Source organism: Galeopterus variegatus, unplaced genomic scaffold, assembly GCF_000696425.1.
Source record: "Galeopterus variegatus unplaced genomic scaffold, G_variegatus-3.0.2 Scaffold305, whole genome shotgun sequence".
Taxonomy (NCBI): domain Eukaryota; kingdom Metazoa; phylum Chordata; class Mammalia; order Dermoptera; family Cynocephalidae; genus Galeopterus; species Galeopterus variegatus.
The window spans coordinates 548939-568188 of record NW_007726416.1 but is presented as its reverse complement, the minus strand read 5'-3'; the positions used below and the strand labels follow the sequence as shown (position 1 = coordinate 568188).

Genomic DNA, 19250 nt, shown 5'->3' with positions numbered 1-19250 from the left:
GCAGGCCCGTGGCTCACTCGGGAGAGTGTGGTGCTGATAACACCAAGGCCACGGGTTCGGATCCCATATAGGGATGGCCGGTTGCTCACTGGGTGAACGTGGTGCTGACAACACCAAGTTAAGGGTTAAGATCCCCTTACCGGTCATCTTTAAAAAAATAAAAAATAAAACAAAAACAAAAACACACACACACAGCGAGTAACATCCTTATTGCAAAAAGAACTCTTAAGAATGAATTAGGAAAATGTAAGCAAAAATTTGGTGAAGGACATGAGCAGATAAGTCACACACCCCAAAGAAACACATGTGGTTATTAAGTACATTCTAGGATTTGGTTGTGGGTGGGGGCGGGGCTGACATGGCCACCTTCTCAAGATCCTGGTCATCAGACTGGCCCGTTGCTGGCCTGGATGTGTGGAGGCGGGGGTGAGGTTGAGCCTTCTCCCAGGGCTCTCCAGACTTTTGGCTGGCTCTGTTGCTGGCCTGAATGTGCAGTGGCAGGGATGGGGCTAGAAGATTTGTTCTTATCTGTAGATCTTAGCAACCTCAGCATATCAGTTTTTGTCTTTCCTTATTAAGTTGAGAACTTTCACCTTTTCGCTTAGAGGAAGCACTTTATGCTTTTCTTTGGCATATCAGAATAGCCAGCAGCACTACTCTAGCACTTTGGGGCCATTATTAAGTACAATAAGGATTACTTGAACAGAAGCATTTCCATACTGCTACAGTCAACCTGATAATCCAGAGGGTTACTGCATGACTAAGGGAGGTGACGGGTATTATAGACAGGGGGGATCCACTGGATAAAGAGAGATTCACGTCCCATGAGATTTTTTGACGCTTCTCTGAACAGCACACAATTTAAAACTTATGAATTATTTCTGGAATTTTCCATTTGATCTTCTTGGACAACTGTTGACCATGGGTAGCCGAAACTGCATATAAGGAGGGACTAACATACTGGACTGTGATAATGTTTCACAAGGTGTGCTGAGTAGCCTGTACTTAACCCTATAAAATTGAGGTGTGGTGACTTGAGCCCTTGTGGGCTCTTCTCTTAAGCCTTTGTGGTAGAGCACTTCAGGATTGTTTGAGAATCATTAAAGTGATGGATTAGCTAGGTCTATTTTCCCATCAGCTTCAAATGTTATGTTCTTGTTAAATGAATGTGAGGCACATACCTACTTTTTCTTTTTTTAATTTTACTAAAGCTATATGTTTTATTTTTTATTTATGTTCCCACCTTGTTCCAAAAATGATCTAATGCAGCTTACAGAGGTGCTATGATAGAGTAAATTAAAAACAAGCAAGAAAAAAGGTGTCGTGTGTAAATGATGTATCAATGTATGATTAAAGTGACTAGAGGTTATGATGTGGAATGGAATTTTGATTTTTAGTTTTAAGAAATGTAGCCTGTCAATTTGGCACATGGCAGATTTCCTCTGTAGAGGAAGGTAAGTTTTACCTAATACATTTAGATAGGATGCAGTTATACATTTAGTAGATAAATATTGAAGTTCTCTTTTAGGCTCTGAGCCACATCATGGAGATAAGAAAGTAAAATTTAGCAGGATTCCTGGACTTAAGGAACTTGAAATAGACTTGCAGACAGTTAAATACGTTAAGTACTCTATTTTGGTGTGAGACAAATACTTAAGGGGAGCAAGGATATCATTAAAGAAAAATGAGTTTGTTAACCTCTTGGAAATTAGAAAAGGTTTGGTTCAGTGGCAGAATGTGGAGGAAGAGTAAGGAGAGGAAGAATGAACACAAGAGAAATGGAGTGGGGGTGAGAATCTAGAAAAAGCAAGGGAGACCAGAGAGGAGGAGCTGCTCACACTCCCTAGGGTCCTAATGCTTCTCGTTTCCAGGTTCTCACCTCTTTCTGAGACCCAGCTGCCTACCTATTGGGGCTTCCATGAGATCCCTCAGTAGTCTTAGGAGACATTTCTTTCTTTTTTTGCCTTGTGCTAGTTGTTCATTACTGTTTTTGCTGGAGTTCTAGAACACATTTTTACTCCTTGGAAAATTCTTTGTCAGAATCCTGTGAAAACATTGTCTTTTGATGCTTTCTCTATTCTGATGTATCAGTTAGATTTCAGGGTTCTGTTTTTCAAAAAATCATCCAGTTTGTTCCTAACCTTCTATTCTTTACCTTGATTAACTTGTGTTCAGGGCTGGCCCGTGGCTCACTCGGGAGAGCGTGGTGCTGACAACACCAAGTCAGGGTTAAGATCCCCTTACGGTCATCTTTAAAAAAAAAAAAAAAAAACAACTTGTGTTCAGCCATAGCTTTGTAGACAGTTTCAGTTGGTTACTGTAATACATTATGTGTTGATCCCCCCCTGCCCTTAATGTTCTCTCAGAGTATAACCTTATTTCTTTTTTTTTTTCCTTTTTGTTTTTTTTCGTGACCGGCAATGGATCGCAACCCTCAGTGTCGTGCCCTAGCGGACCGGGACCGGCAACGGAATCGCAACCCTTGGTGTTGCACCCACACCTCGCTCAGCCAGTGAGCGGCCGGTCTGTATGTGGGATCCGAACCCTCGGTGGGAGCGCCGCCGCGCTCCCAAGCAGCGCACTGTAGCAGTGCACCACCGGGCTGGCCCCAAGTATAACCTTATTTCTAAGATCTACCTATACTGACTTGACTCAGACCTCCTGAGAATTATGTCTACAGTACACAGAAATTCCATGGAGTAATAAAAAGAAAAAAAACTTTTTTTCTCTCTGCACTCTTACAACACTTCACTTCAGACACCAGATGTGTGGGTTTTTTCCCATACCTACCAATTCTCTGATCAGCTGGGTGTCCTACAGTTCAATTCTAATATTATCTGTGTGGAGTTAGTGCAGATCCCACAGGTTAAGGTCTTAGTTCCACAAGACTGTCCCCTTCCCCCGCACCCCTACCTCCTGCCCCTCACATCAGAGACCAATCTCAAGTTCAGGTTATCACCCGTGCTTCTGGTCAACAGGCTGTACATTGGAGTTTCCCATGTATATTAGTCCGTTTTTGTTGCTTATAACAAAATACATGGAACTGGGTAATTTATAAGAAAACGAAATTTATTGCTTACAGTTTCTGAGGCTGGGAAGTCCGAAGTCCATCTGGTGATGATGACAGTGACCCAGAGGTCTCACATTGCAAGACGGTGGAAGCAGAGAGAGAAAGATAGACTCTCCTCTTTTTTAAAGCCCTCAGAACGATGCCCTTGACCACAATTTTTAATCCATTCACTATGGCATGATCCTACAATCCAATCACCTCTTCAAGGCTCCACCTTTCAATGACCGTAATAGGATTTCCCACCCTCTTAACAGTCACAGTGGGGGCCGAGCTTCTTTTCTTTTTTAAATTGAATCATAATTGATTATACAAATTTTTGGGATTCCATGTTGGCATATGTTGATCAAATCAATATTACTAATATATATATTGTTACAAACCAAATTTCTATTTTTTCCTTTTTTTTTTTTTGTTTTTAAAAGATGACCGGTAAGGGGATCTTAACCCTTGACTTGGTGTTGTCAGCACCACGCTCAGCCAGTGAGCGAACTGGCCATCCCTATATGGGATCCGAACCTGGAGCCTTGGTGTTATCAGCACCACACTCTCCCGAGTGAGCCACGGGCCGGCCCCAAATTTCTTTTCTTTTTTTTTTTTTTTTTTCCTTTTTGTCTTTTTTACTGACCGGCAACGGGATCGCAACCCTCAGTGTTGCGCCCGCACCGCGCTCAGCCAGTGTACCGGGGACCAGCAACAGGATCGCAACCCTCGGTGTTGCGCCCGCACCGCGCTCAGCCAGTGAGCAGGAACCGGTGTCCACATGGGATCCGAACCCTCGGCGGGAGCGCCACCGCACTCCCAAGCGGCGCACTCTCCAGTGTGCCACTGGGCCGGCCCCCAAATTTCTAATACATAAATCTTGCGGGACACAATTCAAGCTCCAGGGAGTTTTGGGGGGACCTAATTCAATCCACTACACCATGCCCTCCTCTTTCAGGTTCAGTTATTTGCTAGAATGGCTCACAGAACTCAGGAAGACAGTTAACTTACCAAATTACAAATTTATTAGAAGAGGATACAACTCAGTTAACAGCCAAATGGAAGAGATGCATTTGGGCAAGGTGTTGAGGAAGGGGCACTGAGCTTCTGTGTCCTCTTCAGGCACATCACCCTCCCAGCACCTCTATGTGGTCAGGAACCTGGAAGCTCCCAGAACCTTGTCGTTTTGGGTTTTTATGGAGATCTCATTACATAGGTATAATTGATTAAATCATTGGACATTGGTGATCAACTCAATCTGCAGCCCCTCTTCCCTCCCCTGAGATGAGGGTTGGGCTGGAAGTTCCAACTGTCAAATCACAGGGTTGGTTTCCTTGGCATCCAGCTCCCCATCTTTAGGGGCTTTGCAAAAGTAACCTCATTAACTTAAAGTCAGGTGTGATGGAAAGGTGGGAATAACGAAAGAATCTCCTTTTACATGTTTTTTTTTTTTTTTTTTTTTAAAGATGACCGGTAAGGGGATGTTAACCCTTGACTTGGTGTTGTCAGCACCACACTCTCCCAAGCGAGCCAAGTGGCCATCCCTGTACAGGGATCCGAACCCGTGGCCTTGGTGTCATCAGCACCACAGTCTCCCAAGCGAGACATGGGCCGGCCCTCCTTTTACCTTTATTGTTCTTACCACTTAGAAAATTATAAGAGTTTTAGGAGCTCTGGCTAGGAATATTACTATATTTCAAGGAAGGTTTTTTGTTTTTTTTTTTTCCTTTTTAATTATTTTGGTGGCTGGCCTGTATGGGGATCAGAACCCTTGATGTTGGTGTTACAACACCACAGTGTAACCAACTGGGCTAACTGGCCAGCCCCTCAAGTTATTTTTTTATTTTATTTTATTTTTTTTAGCAATTAATTTTATTCTTAAAAATGCCCATATATATATATATTTTTATTGTGGTAAGAAAACACATAAAATTGACCATAAATTTCCAAGTGTGCAGTTCATTTGAATTGTATTTTGGACTAATTTCTTAGCTTCAGTTTTGTATCTACTGATAGTTTGTCTTGGGCATATGGTTCCACATTAAGTGTGTTTGATTGAAAAGAGTAATAATGGGTAGGCCCAGTCATAGTCTTTGTGAACAGCAGATAGAATGCTATAGTAGAGCATGCACTTCCTTTTTTTTTTTTTTTTTGGCAGCTGGCCTTGATGTTGGTGTTAGATTTTTTTATAGGCATATTCCATGTGTATGGTTTTGTAGTATATGGATAGTCAATCATACTGGCATACAACAGAATGAGGGCCAAAAGTAGTTATGCTCTTATATACTTCTGTTTAAAAACTGTATCCAGAATTCCTTAAAGGTAACACCTTGCATTTATTTTTAGACCTTTTTCACTTATTCAGACTGCATCCCTGTGAAGAAAAGAATGTCTTGCTGGAATAACACCCATTTTTTCTTTTCTAATTTTAATTGCAAAAGTAGTATATTTAAATAATATTCAACAGTGCAGAATGGTAGAAGGCTAAAGGTCCTCTACATCCTGAAATCTTACCCTCCAGAGATAACTGCTACTAATAGTTTGGTATGTTTTTTCCCAAATGTCTTTTCTCTTTTTCACTCTTGCACACATCCTGGAGCATGCACACCAAAACATTAATATGCACACATTTTAAAAACTGATTTATTGAGATAGTTCATATATCATATAGGTGTATAATTCAGTGATTTTTAGTGTTTCACACATATGTACAAACATCACCACATTCAATTTTAGAACATTTGTACACATTTTTCCCCATTGTACACATTTTTTAAAATTAAAATTTTAATAAAATTAAAAACATTTAATATAGTAATTATTTTTATTTCTTAAGGCTTAGTTATTTTAGAGCCATTTTTAGGTTCACAGCAAAATTGAGAGGAAGGTAGAGAGATTTCCCATATAAACCCTGTGCCCACATTTATGTAACCAGCCCTCCCTCTCGTCAACCCCCAACAACATCCCCCACCAGAGTGGTTCATTTCTTACAATTGATGAACCTACATTGATTGACACATCATAATCACCCAAAGTTCATAGATTATATTAGGGTTCACTCATTAGGATTAGTGCTAATTCTTTAAATATTTGGTAGAATTCTCTAGTGAAGCCATCTAGTCCTAAGCTTTTTTTTTGCTGGGAGGATTTTGATTACTGATTCAATCTTCTTATTAGTTGGTCTGTTAAGATTTTCTGTTTCTTTGTGATTCAGTCCTGGTAGATAGTGTGTTTTTAGAAATTTATCCATTTCTTCTAGGTTATCCAATTTGTTGCCATGCAGTTGTTCAGCGTTTTCTCCTACAATACTTATCATTTCTGTGGCATTGGTTATAATGTCCCCTCTTTTATTTCTGATTTTAGTTATTTGAGTCTTTTTTTCTTAGTTAATCTAGATAAGGATTTGCAAGAACCAGCTCTGTTTCACTGATTTTTTTTTTCTCTATTCTCTACTTCATTAATCTCTGCTTTAATCTTTATTATTTCCTTCTTTCTGTTAGCTTTAGGGTCAGTGCGTTATTCTTTTTCTAGTTCCTTGAGTTGTAAAGATCGGTTATGAACTTGAGGTCTTTCTTTTTTTAGTGTGTATGTTTATATCTGTAAAATTTCCTGCTGCTTGTGCTGTATCCTGTTGGTTTTGGTATGTTGTGTTTTTGTTTTAATTTGTCTCAAGGTGTTTTCTAATTTCCCTTGTGACTTATTCTTTGACCCACTGGTTGTTTATATTGTTTAGTGTGAATTTTTCAGTTTTCCTTTTGCTAGCAATTTCTGGCTTCATTCCATTGTGATAGGAAAAGATATTTAGTATAATTTTAGTCTTTTAAAACTTATTGAGGGCCGAGCCCGTGGTGCGCTCGGGAGAGTGCGGCGCTGGGAGTGCAGCAGCGCTCCCGCCGCGGGTTGGGATCCTATATAGGGATGACTGGTGCGTTCACAGCGCTCGCTGGCTGAGCGCGGTGCGGCTGGTCTCTAAAAGGACAAAAAAAAAAAAAAACTTATTGAGACTTGTTTTTGTGTCCTAATATGTGTTCTATCCTCAAGAATGTTCCATGGTTGCTTGAGAAGAATGTATATTCTCTTGTTGGGTGGAGTATTCTGGGTAGGTCTGTTAGGTCCAATTGGTTTGTAGTATTGTTCAAATCCTCTATTTCCTTATTTATCTTTTGTCTGGTTCTGTCCATTATTGAAAGTGAGGTATTGAAGTCTCCTACTATTACCCCATTATTGTCTGTTTTGTCCTTTCAATTCAGTCAAAAGTTTGCTTTAGATATTGTCATGTGGCTTTGTTTTACTGCCTGGAGTCCTTTCCATTGGCCTTGAAGGACTCCCTTTAGCATTTCTTGAAGACCAGATCCCTCTTCCTCCCTCTCTCTCTTTCTCTCTCTCCCTCCCTCCCTCCCCCCACTTTATGACAGCTCTATTACGTTCTGCAGTCCTGTCTCAGAGAAGAGATGTGTACTCAATATTCCCACCAACCAATGAAAATACTGTAATTCTTCTTTCTGAAGATTTTCCCTGAGGTACTTCAAGGACACTTCACCAGTCTTTCAAAGACTCTTCCTAGAGAGTTCAGATGCTAATCCAGTCCGATATGGGCGCAGACGGATGAAGCTTCGGGACCTCATGGAAGCCGCCTACAAGTTTTTGCAGCAAGAGCAATATGTGTTCCGGGAGCTCTGGGACTGGAGTGTGTGCGTCCCTCTGCTTAGAAGCCATGACACCTTGGTCCGCTGGTGCGTAGCTGTTGGACTTTTCTTGTACTTCTAATGTGGGTATAGTAGGAGGGGTGTGGAGTTGTGTGCATGAAGAGAGAAAGGAAACCATTTTAAATTTATTTTTATTCTTGTGGCTTTTGGGTTTTTACTCTTTTTCCTTAATCATGTGTCACTTCAGAGAAAAATTAAATGAGGTGACTGGAGTTCCACCTTTTTCTTTTCTGTTTTACTTTTTGGGGGGGGGGGGGCTGCTGGCCTGTATGGGGATCTCAATCCTGACCGTGGTGTTCTAACCAACTGAGTTAACTGGCCTGCCTCCTTCCTTTTTCATATTTCATCAAGTGAATTCATCATGCTTTGTTTGTTATTTTCTGCTCTTAAATGTGTCTTGTGATAATTCTTTAAGATTTCCTTTTCTAGTGTTTGGTTGGCAAGTAAATTTTTTTTATTCTTTATAGTCAATTGCAGATCAACTGAATTTGCATACTTTTTTTCCAGGTACACAGCCAATTGTCTTGCTTTGGTCACCTGTATGAATGAAGAGAACAAGTTATCATTCCTTAAGAAGATTTTTAATAGTGATGAGTTGATCCATTTCAGGTTGAGGTAAGCAGGAGCCTTCTCGGAGGTATTGCTGTGGCTTTTTGTACAGTAAAGTATTGATGAGACTCTCCTGTCCCTCAGGTTGTTAGAAGAGGCCCAGTTGCAAGACTTGGAGAAGGCCTTGGTTTTGGCCAATCCAGAAGCCTGCCTTTGGCGAAAGGGGAAGGACCTTCAGTGCTTAGATGGACACCTTGTTTCAGCTGACCTCTCCTCCAGTGTGACAGCTGTCTGTGGTGTAGTCCTGCCTGTGCAGCCTCCAGCCCCCAGAGAGCAGGTATCTTGGCATCAGGTGTGTGTGTGTCCCCTTCCATCTCTTAAACACTAAGTGTGTTTTTTCCTTGGCTGAGATCTATGTACTAGGTATGAGCCAAGTTGAGTCTGAGAAATTGCTATTCCATATTTGGAGGCATTCAGGGAGAAATTCACCTTGGGCCTCCCTCCCAGATATGTCCTTAGTTCCTGTTTAATATGAAGTTAGAAACTGTAATGATACCTGTTTGTTTCCTTTAACTTTAGCAAATATCTTTCATCTATCTTTTTGATTGCTTACTACAACCGTGTGAAGTTGGGTAGCAAATGTTGTGATCCCATATTAATTATACAAAAGCAGAATGACGGGGCCGGCCCAGTGGCGCACTGCTACAGTGCGCCGCTTGGGAGTGCGGCGGCGCTCCCGCCAAGGGTTCGGATCCCACATACAGACTGGTTCCCGCTCACTGGCTGAGCGAGGTGTGGGCGCAGCACCGAGGGTTGCAATCCCATTGCCGGTCCTGGTCCGGTATGGGCGTGACACTGAGGGTTGCGATCTGTTGCCGGACACAAAAAAAGACAAAAAAGGAAGAAAAAAAAAGCAGAATGACTTGCCTGGAGACCTTTGGGATGCTCTGGCAAATACAGGGCTAGGCCTGGAGATAACTCTCACAACCTGTTTCCTATCAGAATATTCTCTTTGCCTGTTGTGTGGAAGGCCAGTATCTGTAGTGTACTTGTCACCTCTCCCCCAGGGTGATGGAGACTCAAAGAATTACTCAAAGCCCATTTCTTCTGAGCAGTAAGAGGCCCCAAAGGGGTTCATTTTCCAGGAATCCTCAAAGGAGAAGCATTCCTCAGAAAAATAACACTGAACTGGGGTCTTCTCTCAGTATTTATTTTTCAGGCCAGAAAGTTCCAAAAAAGATTGTTACAAAAAAGTTACAACATAGGTGGTTACAAAAAGAACAGTAAGATAATTGTCATGGCATCATTAGGTTTAGCTGCACCAAGGACATCTGCCCTTGGAGCCAGCAATTTTGCTGTGTTACAATTCTGTATCTACAACAGAGACTTTAGCCCAGGGAAAGTTTCCTGTCTTTTGCAAGCTTAACATTTCTACCTGAAACTATAGGGCCTTGGAAGATAGGCCCTGTGAAATACATTTGCTTTATAAATGTTAGTGTCTTCCCCTTGTACTTACTCTCTGCCATATGGAATGGCTTTCTTTTCAACAATGTGGCTCCAGAACACACTTGGATAGGCTTATAGATCATAAATCTGGAACCACTGGGAGCCAGTCTGTGTTTCCCCAGCAGTCTTTAGTCAGTTATAAGTTTGTCTAATGGTTAGATCCACCCACTTTTCTTCTTAGAACAAGTCCTGGCTGATTTCTTGAACCATCAGTTTGTCTCTGAGCAGTAGCATTAAAAACAAAACAAAACTAAACCTAAAGTATCATATACATGTAGGAGATACACATCATAAGTGTGCAGCTCAGTGATTATTTATAAATTAAATATGTCTGTATAATCAGGTCCAAGAAACCAGCACTTGCACAGCGCTTTGTGTTTTCTTCTAGTCACTAAGATTCACCCCTCTCACCCCTACTCTCTTTATCCCTCACCCCATCCTATAACCACTATTCTAACATAGATTAGGTTTGGGGCATTAGAATTTTAACATAGGAAAGGATTCTGGTTGGGATGGGCCTGGTTTTGGGTGGCAGTGGCAGTGCTAGGGCAGAAGTGCACAATGGTCTGTGGCCCAGCCTGCTTGCTAAATTGCTGAGAGGGACAGCCCTTAAGAAGGTAGATGAATTCCCTTCCATCCCTGAATATCTCATTTTATCCTCACATGTCTTTAGGGGTCTAGCCATGTTTGAGAAGTTAGTACTCCTTAAAAGTTAATAATCATTCTACTTTTCCAAGAGATCTTTTCCTCCCATGTATATTGGATCCATTATTATTATTTCAAAAACAATTTTTTTTTTTTTGTGGCTGGCCAGTATGGGGAACCCAACCCTTGACCTTGGTGTTACAAGGCTGTGCTCTTAACTAACTGAGCTAATCAGGCTGCCCTATTTAAATTTTTAATTGTGTTAATATACATATAACATTTACCATCTTAACATTTTTAAGTTTATCCTTCATTGGTGTTATGTATATTCACGTTGTTGTGCAACCAATGTCTAGAACTTTTTCATCTTGCAAAAAAAAAAAAAAAATTCCCCGTGTACCTATCACCCAGCTTCAATAATTATCAATTCATCATCAATTATGTTTTATTTATATTTCTGGCACAATTTCCCCACACTGAATTATTTTGATGCAAATCACAGTCATCACATCCTCTCATACCTAAATATTTTAGTATATATCTTTAAATGAAAAAGAGTTTAAAAATAATCCCAATACTCTTATTATATCTGAAAATTTTTATTTATTTATTTATTTATTTATTTTGTATTTTTTTTGTCTTTTTTTCGGGACCGGCAAGGGGTTCGCAACCCTTGGTGTGGTGTCACCCGCACCGCACTCAGCCAGTGAGCGCACCGGCCAGTCCTATATAGGATCTGAACCCACGGCGGGAGCGTCGCCGCGCTCCCAGTGCTGCACTCTCCCGAGTGCGCCACGGGGCCGGCCCATATCTGAAAAATTTTAACAATTTCATAATATAAAATATCCTCTCAGTGTCCATATTTCCCTGATTGCCTCGTAAATGTTTTATGTGCATTCTTGATCTTAGCTGTGAAATCCTAGAATATAAGGAGAGGAAGAAAAAGAAATAAAAATCCAACAGTGGTAGATGAGGTTTGCTTTCCACCCCTGTGTGTCAACTCTTTTTTCTTAAACTTTGGGAGATTTTTCTTAAATGTGTTAACAAATTATGCTTCCCATCCCTTACCCACTACCCACCAAAAAAAAAAAAAAAAATCGGGAGAGGAAAAAAGTCAGATCCTTACTTTGGATAACCTATTATTGCAGATTGAGTATCCCTTATCTGAAATGCTTGGGACCAGAAGTGTTTTGGATTTCAGATTCTTTCAAATTTTGGAATATTTGAAATAAACTTAGTGGTTCAGCATTCTTTTTTTTTTTTCCTTTTTGTCTTTTTTACTGACCAGCAACGGGATCACAACCCTCGGTGTCACGCCCGCACCGCGCTCAGCCAGCGAGCGGGAACCGGTCTCCACATGGGACCCAAACCCTCGACAGGAGCGCCACTGCGCTCCCAAGCAGCGCACTCTCCAGTGCGCCACCGGGCCAGCCCAGCATTCTTAACCTGAAATTTGAAATGCTTCAATGAGCATTTCTTTTGAACATCATGTCAGTACTTGAAGAGTTTTAGATATTGGAGCATTTCTGATTTCAGGATTTTGGATTAGGGTTACTCAACCTGTATTACAGTTCAGTGCTACTAATTTATCAATTTTTTTCTTTTTGGTTTTTTTTTTTCATGGTGGCTGGCCGGTACAGAGACTCTTGACCTTGGTGTTACAATACTGCTCTAACTGACTAAGCTAAGCAGCCAGCCCCATATGCTACTAATTTACTGGCGGTGGTATACGTAAAGTCAGGAGAAATTAGCTGTGTCTTTTGGGGTAGGTACTCTTCTTGACATGCCTTTTGTTTCTCACTTTCTCCTTAGGCTGGTAATAGGAGTTCTTCACGTGAACCGGAGCTGGCCCTTAAGTCTTATGTGCTGGTTGAGTCTGTCTGTAAAAATCTTCAGACCCTGGCTATGGCAGTGGCTTCTCAGAATGCTGTGTTATTGGAAGGACCAATAGGATGTGGCAAAACTTCTTTGGTTGAGCATTTAGCTGCAATGACCGGTAGAAGGGAGCCTCCTCAGCTTCTTAAAGTCCAGCTTGGAGATCAGACTGACAGTAAGGTAATTAAAAAGTGGCAGCTTTTGATGGGTTGGCTTGCTTGTAAGTACTTGCATTCAAATTTTGTTTCTGCTATTTGTCTTGCTCATAACTGTTGGGGCCAAGCTAAGTGAACCTTAAGTGCCTACTTATATCCCTATAGAAGTTTAACAGAATTAATCAAAGGATGTAGCATTGACACCTCAGGTGTGTGGTTTCAGTAATTACTTTATCCTCTTTCTGCAGATGTTGTTGGGGATGTATCGCTGCACAGATGTCCCTGGAGAGTTTGTGTGGCAGCCTGGCACCCTGACACAGGCAGCCACAGAGGGCCACTGGATCCTTCTGGAGGATATTGACTATGCCCCCTTAGATGTGGTATGTCCTCTTTCTAAATCTTTGCCTGTTAACATCTTTCCTGTGTTTGAAGAGCACTTTGTAATTCTGGGAATGATTTAAATAAAAAGCATACTTGATTAGACATGATGTTTTTGGAAGCTCATTCGTAGTTACCCAAGTGATCTGACTTGATGTCTTGGATTACTTGGCTGGTCTCGTATATGAAAGAAAATCTATAAAATTTTGCTGTGCTGCTTCCTGTAGTAGTTGAATATATGACCAGTTTCACATGAGTTTTTTCCTCCTTTAGTAGAATACATAAACAGTGTCATAGCCTTGACAAGAATTGGCCCAGTGGGAAACACGTTAACTATGTTATATATACATTGAGAACTTTGAGATCCTGCTTCCCAGCTATGGAAACTGTGGAGCAGTGGACTGAGGACAGATGGAGGAGATGATATACTAAGAGTGTGTGTATTATCTTTGTTCCATTAAGAAAAATATACTGGATGTGTATTTTCGTTTTTTAAAAGACCACTTCTATGCACGTGAAATTCAGCCATTGAAGCAAGCCGTGTTTCCTCTGTATTCTGTAAACTATGACAAAAAATGTATTGCAGGATGAAAAATTCTTCCTTTGGACAGATTTTCCTGACATTAGTTTTAATTTTCTCTTTAGGTGAACCCTCAAATTAACTGCATGTGAACTTTTCCCTCTTTGATATGAGAGAGAGAGAGAGAGAGAGAGAGAGAGAGTGTGCGTGTGTGTAAGTTTAGGGGACATTTGAGGCAGAAGGAATGGCTGAAAATAAGTGTATATTATATCAGTGGTTTTAGAGTATGATATTCTGGAGATATTGGCCCTGACAGGCCCTCACAGTTTGGTCACCATGTTCTAGGGTTTTAATTTTCAGTTTTACAGAGCTGGAAACTCAGTTTTCTTAAGCCCAGAGCCACGTTTGACTCCTACCACTGAGACTTTAAAACTAAAACATAAAGTACAAAGCCAGTTTAAAAGTTTTGTTGAGTTGTTTTCCCTTTTTAGTGCCCTCCTTCCTGGGTGATTTTTTTAGATAATCAGGTTATCTAGAAGTCGTTAGGCTTATATATTGTGGAATTAGAACCAAAGAAGGTAAATGAAGATAAGGGGATTTTCTGTCCAGGCCATGATGGAGCCTTGGAATCTATTCCTGTCCCATAGCTACGTGGTGACTAAGTCCAGATTAAAAACCAAACTGACAGTTTCTTTTTTTTTTTTTCCTTTTTGTCTTTTTTTGTGACTGGCAACGGATCGCAACCCTCAGTGTCGCGCCCGTACCGGACCGGGACCGGCCACGGGATCGCAACCCTCGGTGTTGCTCCCGCACCTCGCTCAGCCAGTGAGTGGCCGGTCCGCATGTGGGATCCGAACCCTCGGCGGGAGCGCCGCCGCGCTTCCCAAGCAGCGCACTGCAGCAGTGCACCACCGGGCCGGCCCCAAACTGACAGTTTCTGTTTCGGCCTCTCTTTGGTAGTGCCTGATAAACATCAAAACATTCTTGTACTTTTTTCATTTCGTGCAGACCATTCCACTTCTGATAACATATTTTTTCCACAGGGTATGGTGTTCAACTGATCAGATTTAAACTTATTTGTCATTATAGTGAAGTTATATTTACTTTAGAACATTTGTGAAATCATCATTATTATTATTTTGTTGTTTCCAGAACTTATTAGCTAATAGTTGATCCATTACCATTTTAAGGTAACTTTTACAGATCTCATTCAGGATGATTTTCTTCAGTTTCAAGTTTTGGAGTATCGTGGAGTTGCCCCTATATTATTTTGTGCTTCCCTTTTAGCTCTTAGCCATGTGTGAAATAATGATGCTTTTAAAAAGTAATATTTTAGAACCCTCTTCCTTGGCTCTTTGCTCTTACTTTGTTTTTTCTTTCCAAAGTTCCTCTATGAACTTGTGACTCCTAAATCATTATGTCTAGTCTGTGCTTTAAAAAAACCCCTCTATTTAGGGCTGGCTGGTTATCTCAGTTGGTTAGAGCACAGCCTTATAACACCAGAGTGCTGCTGATAACACCAAAGCCATGGATTCGGGTCCCCATACTGGCCAGCTTTTAAAAAAAATTCTCTCTTTGTATGTCCGCATAGCTAATGCCTGTTCAGGATATCCAAATTAGTGCTTGTCTTCCTTTTCTTAGAACTATCTTTTCTGGGGCCGCCCCGTGGCTCACTCGGGAGAGTGCGGTGCTGATAACACCAAGGCCACAGGTTCGGATCCCATATAGGGATGGCCGGTTAGCTCACTGGGTGAGCGTGGTGCTGACAACACCAAGTCAAGGGTTAAGATCCCCTTAACAGTCATCTTTTTTTTAAAAAAAAGAACTATCTTTTCTGTTTCACAGTTACAAGGCCAAAATGTAGATGTTTCTTTTTTCTTCTATTCTCTCATTCAGTTAGTTTCCATATTGCTTATTGCCTTTTTCTTCTCTTTATTCAGTTTTTTCCTATCCTGCTGCTGTAGCACTGGGTGGCTTCTTTTATCTACCTGTTTATCTATCTTGCCTTTGTTTCCTTAATAGTGTGCTTTTTGACCTTCCCTCCAGGCTTGCTCTCTTTCAGTTTATCTTCCATATTGCTGCAGTTTATTTTCTAAAATAAAAAAAAGAATTGTTTTTTTTCTTCAGCATAAAATCTTCTTGATAGCATTCATGAAAAAGCTAAGTCCTTAGCACAGCACAGGAAGCCTTTTGTCCTCTGTCCCTAAGCCTTATGTCTTTCAACTGCTTCTTATGTGCATTCTACCCTAACTATAACAGAATCCTCTCATGCCATGCTCTTGGGCATATAACTTTTATGCATTTTAATACTTTTGTTTGGAGTATATGTACCATTTCTTTCTCACCAAACCTGGCTAATTCCTGCTCATGCTTTAAGACTCAGCAAATTTCATTACCTCTGGGACTTCTTCACTACCATGCTTATAAGTCACTCCATTCTGATTCAGAGTTACCCTCTACCTTCACATATCACTTTGTATATCCCTGGGATCACACTGGTCATACGGTGTGGTGGTTTGCATACCTTTCATCTCCCATCTGACTCTAGACATTACAGCGTTAGTCCTATCTGTATCTTTACCGTCTTGCTTGGTTTTGGGGTGCAGGAGGCACTCAATGAATGTTGAGTGAATAAATTGTTATGCAGGAGTATAGGTGCCTCAGATATTTCCACCTGCATTTTTTTTTTTTTTGAAAGATAACCGGCAAGTACGTCTTAACCCTTGACTTCATGTTGTCAGCACCACGCTCTCCCAAGTGAGCTAACCAGCCATCCCTATATAGGGACCCGAACCTGTGGCCTTGATGTTATCAGCACCACACTCTCCCAAGTGAGCCACCCGCCGGCCCTTCCACCTGCATTTTGACCTCCATTTGCACTCTGAGAACTGTAGCTTGCTCTGAGGCTGTGTCCATGCTTGGGAGAGATGGTTGTTTTGTTTTTTATTACTTCTGTCTTAATAGCTTTATCAGTGGAATTTTGTGATTTAGGTTTCCGTGCTGATCCCTCTCTTGGAGAATGGAGAGCTCTTGATTCCTGGCCGAGGTGACTGTCTGAAAGTGGCTCCTGGATTTCAGTTCTTTGCAACCAGGAGGTATGTCCTATTAGCCTTTCTATACTCACTCCAGAGCCTCTTCCTCTTAAATCTGCATGCTGAGTCCAAAAATCTTGGGATAGAGTTCTCTGGGCCTACTTCAAGCAAGGTTAGTTGGAACTGATGACGGATCCAACCTTCTCATTGCTGTTTATTTATTTATTCATTTTTAAAGATGACTGGTAAGGGGATCTTAACTCTTGGCTTGGTGTTGTCAGCACCACACTCAGCCAGTGAGTGAACCATAGGATCCGAACCCATGGTCTTGGTGTTATTAGCACCGCACTCTCCCGAATGAGCCACAGGCTGACCCTTCCTGTTTATTTTTAATGAAGATGATTAATTTACAAAAGAGTTCTTCTTTTCACCTAAAAATAAGTAACTAGTTTAAAACAGTTTATCTTGTTTTTATGTTTTTAAAAATAATCAGAGGTGGGATTGTAGTCAGATAGTCCTGGGTTGGAGTCCTGACATTGACACTTAGTATTTGTGTATGCATCGTCTGTCTGATTATGATGGGGCTGATAAAACCTACTTCAAATGGTGGCCATAAAGATTAAGAGAAATGACTTGCATTAAAGATCTGTCACATAGGGCCGGCCTGTCGCTCACTTGGGAGAGTGTGGTGCTGATAACACCAAGGCCATGGGTTTGGATCCCTATATAGGGATGGCCGGTTAGCTCCCTTGGGAGAATGTGACGCTGACAACACTAAGTCAAGGGTTAAGATCCCCTTACCGGTCATCTTAAAAAAAAAAAAAAAATCTGTCACATAGTGAGTGTCCAATTAGTGACTAGCCATGATGATGGTGATGATAATGATGATGTGTGGATTTCAAGCAATTAAAAAATTTAATTGAATGTAAGCATGAACAATGGAATAAAAACTGAGCAGACTTAGACTGTATCCTTGTCTACATTTTATAATAACAGGAAGACAGCAGTTTATTTCTTAACGTTATTCTATGCCTATACAGCTTCCTTAAGGTCTAAAATGCCCATAAGTGAAACTAACATCCTATTATATTTAATGATTATATTAGTGTTTACCTCAGTAAACACTCACTCACTTCCCCCTAGATGCAGTATGGAGATAACCTTACAGTTCTTAAGGAACACCTTCCTAGACTCTGTTACTTTTAATAGACTTGATTTATTTACAGAGATAGTGAAGTTCTTTCCTTCTGAATTCCTATGTTTCCTAGAAACTCCTGGAATATTATGTAAAGATGTCAGACAAACTTGAGGTCAGACAAACTGGAGATCAGACAAACTTGAATTCAGTTTTCTATTCTGACATTTGAAGTCATAGTTGAGTGATGAAGAGACATTACTGTCCTTCTCTTCCTTATTTATGCATTAGAAGAAAAGAATGGCATATTTCCATCAGGAGAGTTATTGTGAGGATTAAATGGTTTATGTGTAAGCATGTAGCTTGCCCAGAGTGTATATTTCATGTATATTCCTTCTCTATCTCCTTGTCTTCTGTAAATTTTTAATAATTTCAGAAACTATAGCTTCTGGTAATAAGCATTGAACTTAATGCTATAGGTATTGGTTTTGTTTTTTCTTTCCTGAAGTTATTTGTGGTTTAAGGAAGAGGAGCATGTCGTGCTTCATAGAATCATTTTCAGTGATGTGAAAATAACTTGGTTAGAGCTCTATCACTCCTTAGGAAAGAGAGTCAAATGTGGGTCAACTGTCAGCCTTTCATTTGTCACCTACCCTGTAAGCCCAACAGAGTGGTATCTGGCATCAGAAGGGATAATGAGTGTTACTCGTGTGAGAGCAATGTATAGCAAGTAATATCGAGGGGCATAATTAAGAAATAAAATTGGGAATTTTGTGTGACTTTTTTATTTTGAAATATAGACTCATGAGCTGTGGAGGTAATTGGTATCGACCACTAAATAGTCATGCTACATTGCTGGATAAATATTGGACCAAAATTCACCTGGATAAACTGAATAAGACAGAACTGAATGAGGTATGTGGATATTACAGACTTGTAGACAGTATCAGTGCCTTTTTTTTTTACTTTTTACTATGAAAATAGAGGAAAATGAACCACCAAAATTCTCATCAGCCTACCTTTAACGCTATATGTGCTAATATTTTACTGTATTTGCTTCATCTATTATTTTTTCTTTGCTAATATATTTGGAAACAAATCTGCTAACATTTCACCCCTAGATACTTAAGAATCTCTAAAAATTTAAGAACATGCATCTCTAAAAATTTAAGGGCATTTTCATATATACCACAAGGATGTTATTATATCCAATAAAATGGACAATAATTTCTCAGTATCATTTAGTTCTCAGACCATATTTAAATTTCTCCAATTATCCCCACAGGATTTATTTATTTATTTTTTTTAAGGTCTTTTTACTAAATTGATTTGTAACTAATGTCTTTCACACTCAACATAATACATTTTTTTTTTTTTTGGTCCTTTTTGAGACCGGCCGCACTGCGCTCAGCCAGTGAGCATTGTGAGCGCACCGGTCATCCCTATATAGGATCTGAACCCGCGGCGGGAGCGCTGCTGCACTCCCAGCACCGCACTCTCCCAAGTGTGCCACGGGCTCGGCCCAACATAATATATTTTGATCCGGGCATTAATGAGAATTGAGATGAATTATTTTATAGATTTTATACATGGATTCAGTTTGTAGTACTGCTGCTTATCCTAGATCATTAAGAGGTATACCTCACTTTACAATGCTTACCGCCTGACTTAGTCTGTTTTGTGTTGCTATAACAGAATAC

At 40.5% G+C, this 19250-nt stretch overlaps 1 protein-coding gene across 1 annotated transcript in view; it reads left to right on the top strand.

The window, feature by feature from the left end:
• MDN1 (MDN1, midasin homolog (yeast)) overlaps positions 1 to 19250 on the top strand; it is a 157329-nt gene that overhangs the window by 9290 nt on the left and 128789 nt on the right. The window contains exons 3-9 of the mRNA XM_008567220.1: positions 7558 to 7782; positions 8263 to 8370; positions 8449 to 8641; positions 12268 to 12510; positions 12734 to 12865; positions 16375 to 16478; positions 18351 to 18465. Coding sequence (XP_008565442.1) covers positions 7558 to 7782; positions 8263 to 8370; positions 8449 to 8641; positions 12268 to 12510; positions 12734 to 12865; positions 16375 to 16478; positions 18351 to 18465 — 1120 coding nt within the window. The remainder of the gene's footprint in view (positions 1 to 7557; positions 7783 to 8262; positions 8371 to 8448; positions 8642 to 12267; positions 12511 to 12733; positions 12866 to 16374; positions 16479 to 18350; positions 18466 to 19250) is intronic.